The 5,269-nt window shown below is 36.8% G+C and overlaps 1 protein-coding gene across 1 annotated transcript in view; it reads right to left on the reverse strand.

Moving 5' to 3' along the window:
* The window catches only part of LOC101853973, a 12,735-nt gene extending 8,539 nt beyond the window's left edge, over window positions 1-4,196 (reverse strand). The window contains exon 1 of the mRNA XM_005109361.3: window positions 3,911-4,196. Coding sequence (XP_005109418.1) covers window positions 3,911-4,017 — 107 coding nt within the window. The 5' untranslated portion in view covers window positions 4,018-4,196. The remainder of the gene's footprint in view (window positions 1-3,910) is intronic.
* Window positions 4,197-5,269: the final 1,073 nt, after the last annotated feature.

Consider the following 5,269-nt stretch of genomic DNA (forward strand, 5'->3'; position numbering starts at 1 on the left):
GATGAAACTTTCCGAAATCACAAAATATTTCCCCCACTGGGGGTCTGTATACTTCGTGACTTTGTCCCCGGATACCGGGTCGGTATACACTTTATTATCAAAGATTTTATTCAAGAAAATGTCAAACCTTTTCGTCAAAAAAAACAAGTCAAATATTACGACGCCATTCGTCATATTGAATATTGTAAAAAAGATCTAGATCTAGATCTAGTTCGAATAAAAAATATCAAATATCTAAAAATATTTTAAACACTAATAATTTGCAAAGGATTTATAAAGTAAAGTCAAAATTCGTGTAAAGCAGAAAAAATTAACAAGAGAAGTGTTGTAGAATTTCTAAAGGTGACACGGGTCCATAGCAAAAAAAATACCCATGCCATGTGCAGGCGGTATTTTTTTACTTTCCCTTTTAGAGCTCTACTAGATCTAGTTGTCCATTTTCTACTATATTATTGATGCGCTGAACACGAATATCAACTTCAATGTCTTCATTTCCGTCGCAAATGAATAGTTTTTGAAATTATATATTTGATTGTTTTTAATCGAGAGAGACGTGCTTTGGACCAATCATGGTGTTCCAGGGGAGCCTGCTCCCCTGAGGTGAAAGAAAATCTTGGGGGTTACAGGCATGCCCCCGTTTTAACCATTAATTGATATTTTACAGTTAGATTTGAAATTTTCTTGGAAATAATTGAATTGCGACAGTTTTAGTGGCTTTATTTGTGATCTGCAGCAAACAGTAGCAGTTTGACCCCTGAAGCAGTGCATCTGTGTGCGGGAGTGAAAGTAAAAGTTTACCCAAATAATTTGCGATGGTTGGATTTAAAGTCGAAATTCAAGTAAATAAAAGGGAACAAAAATTAAGCTAAGACACAATACTGTGTGTGGTACTGAGCAATAAGAATTTTTACGAAAGTGAAACTGAAATTCAAGGCCTTGCCTAGCCTATAGATTTGTCCGTAGAGAGTACATCTTGATCTAGATCTAGTGTCTAGTGTAATTAAAATCCTACTAAATGCCTTTCAAATTGATATTACCCTGAACTACAGGGCACTCTTCGGGAGAAGCGGTCCCGGCCTATCTCCATAGAAATTTGCCTAGACATCTAGATCTAGATTCTACACAAAATTGAAAACAAAAATGGAAGTCGAGTAAAAACTGAGTTGCACGGGTGAAAAGGCTTTCAAGTAAATTTAAAGAAAAGGGTCCAAACCCCACTATTTTTTTAACGGGTTTTTTTTTCGGGCGCTGATAATAATTTAGGCACTAAAAACTGTCACAAACCATTATTTTTCTGGATTTAGCATGGGGGAGACCCCCTTTTTTTTGTAACAAACGACACCCGTTTTCGTTTCCGATGATTGTGTGTACATTTCTTTCAGCTGCGGTCATTGGTACAATAGTACGTACAACTCTAACTAGTTATCAGTACAATTGTACCAATAACCAGAGTTATTCGTACAATTAATCGAAATTTGGAGGTTGTCTGTAAAAATAAACCAAGATCACTAGACCTTGTCATCCAGGTGGTTCTCCCCTGGGTTGAGCATCAATGTAATAAGTTTAACCAGGCCTAAATTGGTAGGCCTAAAAGGAAAAGTAGGCTAGATCTATACTCTAATTAAAATGTAAGTAGATCTATATGACTATTATTTATGTTTCTTTGTTTTTACACAATAACCAGGAGTGGAAATCTTTGAAATCAAAACAAACAATTATGGGAAAAAAATTGTTGGTCAGTCGAGGGAGGAGAAACAAGAAGGAAAAAAAACAACAACTGGGATTCGAACCCACAGTCATAATATAGAGTCTAATACTTCAAACGAAGACACGCTGTCATTTCAGCCATCAGAACTATCAACAGAATGAGGTTAAATATTTTTACAGCACGGTTTCAACGCAACACACATTTCTAGATCTATCTAGATCTAGAGATAGATCTAATCTAGACTTAGTTGGGGTTTTTTACATGGGGGGAACACTATCAATGAGGCGGCTGGCATCAAATCGGCAGATGAGGTCTGACGAAAAATTTAAGGAAGAGGCTAGCCGTACTTAATGACGGCTAGACTGGCAGTCTAGCCGTACTTATTCTTGATGGCTAGACTGATCATTTACAAAAAAGAGGCCAACTGAATTGTAAATATATACATTTTTAGTGTGCAGTACCTAAAGTATTTGTATTTGAGACGAAACCAGGTGCCTTAATGACAGTGCATGTATTTTAAACCTCCTGTTTTCTAAGGCCACCTCTATTCTCACCCGGGGTGAGAATAGTGCAGGCGAGTCTTTTGGCTATTCTCACCCGGTGCGCGTTCACCGTTATATCCTAGATCTAGGCCAACAAATTTTGCGTTCACCCTAAACCACAGAATTCTACACTGTGATTGTAGAATTCTGTGCTGTGAACAAACGTTCCATTACAACTGTACTTGTAGCCTACTAAAAGCGTACAATTTTGTCTGTGGGCAGTGGAGAGAGAGAGAGTGGGAGAGAGAAAGAGAGAGAACAAAACAAAATGGCGACCCGCGTAGTTCGGCTCGATTCGAAAAGTTAAATAGCTGTAGCATCTTGGTAGACAACCAAATTAATTTACTTTTGTGTTTTAACATCATTTTTTAACTTTGTTTTGGTCAATTTGATCGTCCACACCGATAGACGTATTCAGAAAGAGACAGAAAGAGAGAGAACAAAGGAGGAGTAGATCTTGCGAGAACTTCCGGGCGGGTGAGAATAGCCACTTTCTTTTCTAATGTTAATAGGGCCTAAGATAAGTACGGCTAGACTGGTAGTCTAGCCGTACTTAAGTACGGGTAGACAGCCAGGCTAGCCGTACTTAAGGACGGCTAGACTGTCAGGCTAGCCGTACTTAATATTGATGGCTGAATTGTAAATGAAATTTCTAGTTTGCAATGCCTAAAGTATTTGTATTTCAGACAAAACCAAAGGTGCCTTACTGACTTGCATGTATTTGAACCTGAATAATTACTAGATCTAGATCTAGATCTAATGAGACCTATGTACTTAACAGGCTTGAGTCGATAGGGCCAAACCTAGATATCTAAGTACGGCTAGCCACTTCGAAAATTTAAAAAGTTCAGGTGGAATATTGGAAACACTGATTTTTCTAGATCTAGAATCTAGATTTTAAATTAGATCTACTAGATCTAGATCTAACTTCTAAGACAGAACATGTAGGTAGTAGGCCTGTGGGCATAGACTAGAGTCTAGATATCTAGATCTAGGCCTACTCCTACTAGATTCTAGATCTATGAATATTGTAATACGGATACCTTTAGCACTTCGACGACTTCGCACAATTGTGTGTACAACGTTGTACGGATAACTAGACAGAGTAGTTCGCACAATCGTACAGTACAATGTTGTACGGATAACTAAACAGAGATGTTCGCACAATTATTTGGTACAGTATAGTACGGAAAACTAGACAGAGTTGTTCGCACAATTGTACGGATAACCACTCGGTTTCTTTCTATTATGATAATTATGGCATGGAGTTAGGCAGGGACCACTTCTCCCGAAGAGAGCCTACTAGGCCTATGTTTAATAATTATTGAGTATCAAATCAATAACTTCACTATTTGACTAGATCTAGATCTAGATCTAGATCTAGATCTAGATTTACTGACATTATCATCAGCTGACTCTGGAGCGAGCGATCACTACTGTGGTCATCACACTCCACAAGAAACGTGTATCGAGAAACGGTTCGACACGGCTCGTTACTGCTGAGGCTGAAGATCAATTCTATAACTTTTATTTTGAAGAACATTGTCCTATTCTAATGACTCTAGGAGTACATATTGAGTACTTTTCGTCCTGCATGAATATGGGGGCAAAAATAACAATCGTGTGCAAGAAGTAACTTCCTAGAATTTTATATACTTACGTCGCATCTCGCAACGGAGCTTTCACAATCACATCGACCAAAACAAATGCCACAAATTCCAATCCTATGTAATAGAAAGCGGCGTACATCCAGCCAACGATCGCCATCTTTATTCCCCAAAGAGCTGTCAACAGCTCGTCAAATGATCTCTGGGAATAAAATTAAGTATTTTAACCATTATTTTACATTTCCTTGAATGTCTCTGACACAGACAAGACCGGTTGTTTGAATTTGGGCCAAAATGGCGGCTAAACAACTTGTATGAAATATAGGTCATGTAGCTAAAAAATAAAAAGTATGACGCTTTATACTTTTTTTTCTTTTGAATAGAAGACTAAAAACCTTAAAGGATGATGAACAGAAACGAGACAACCCAAGTATTTCTTTTTCCGTTGTTTGTTTGTTTTTGTTTTTGTTGTTTTGTTTTTTTAAGTTAATTATTTTTTGAAAATAAGATAAGCAAATCAGACATATCTTGACGAACAAGCAGCAAACTTAATTATTTTCTGTCAACAAAATGGAGGATAGCACGATAGATCTATATCTCGTCGATACTATTCGCAAACCCAGATTTATTCCATGGTCCGATATAAATGTCTTGTGTTTAAACTCAAATAAATGACTTTAATTGTGAGAGTGTGTAGCCCTATGAGCTTGTAACCTCCTTGGTGTAGCCCCAAATCGCACGTAATTACTTTTATGCTATTTGGTGACGAGCATGTATTTTCTGTCCTTATGCTCTCTAGTCTTTACTTAATGTCTTAATCTTGAAAGAAGTCAAAACAGCAAACCCAACCTGGAGCAATCGACTGTAACAAGGGAAATAGCCACGATTATACCGAAATGCCACATTAAAATTGTCTTACGTCCCCTCTGCTTTTTAGCAGAGAGTATTTAATTATAGTGTCTCTGTTTTTAGTTCGAGGTGGTATTGAGAAAATTAATATTGTGGCCCATAGATGCAGTTTTAGAACTACTTTTTTAAAAAGATTAGAGCCAAAGTTACGGATATTTTATGACCTAAATAAGCATATACAAATTCGTTAAGTGTTTGTTGATTTTTGCTTACGTATAATACGCCGAAAATGATATTATTTATTTATCATATTATTGTGGGCCAGCCTTTCAGATGTACTTTGCTCAACATGTTTTGTTTTCCTAAACATTCGTTTCTTAATATGTGGGAAAGTTTGCATGTGCTCGAGAAATATTTTGTCGAAATGCAAGTTCTTAATGTTGAAATAACAACAACAACAAACAACAACAACAAAACAAAACAAGAAAATATGCATAATGTAGGAAACAATCGTAAAAAAAAAGGAAACAGTTGTTGTTGTTGTTGTTGTTGTTGTTGTTGTT

Source organism: Aplysia californica, unplaced genomic scaffold (assembly GCF_000002075.1).
Source record: "Aplysia californica isolate F4 #8 unplaced genomic scaffold, AplCal3.0 scaffold00770, whole genome shotgun sequence".
NCBI lineage: Eukaryota > Metazoa > Mollusca > Gastropoda > Aplysiida > Aplysiidae > Aplysia > Aplysia californica.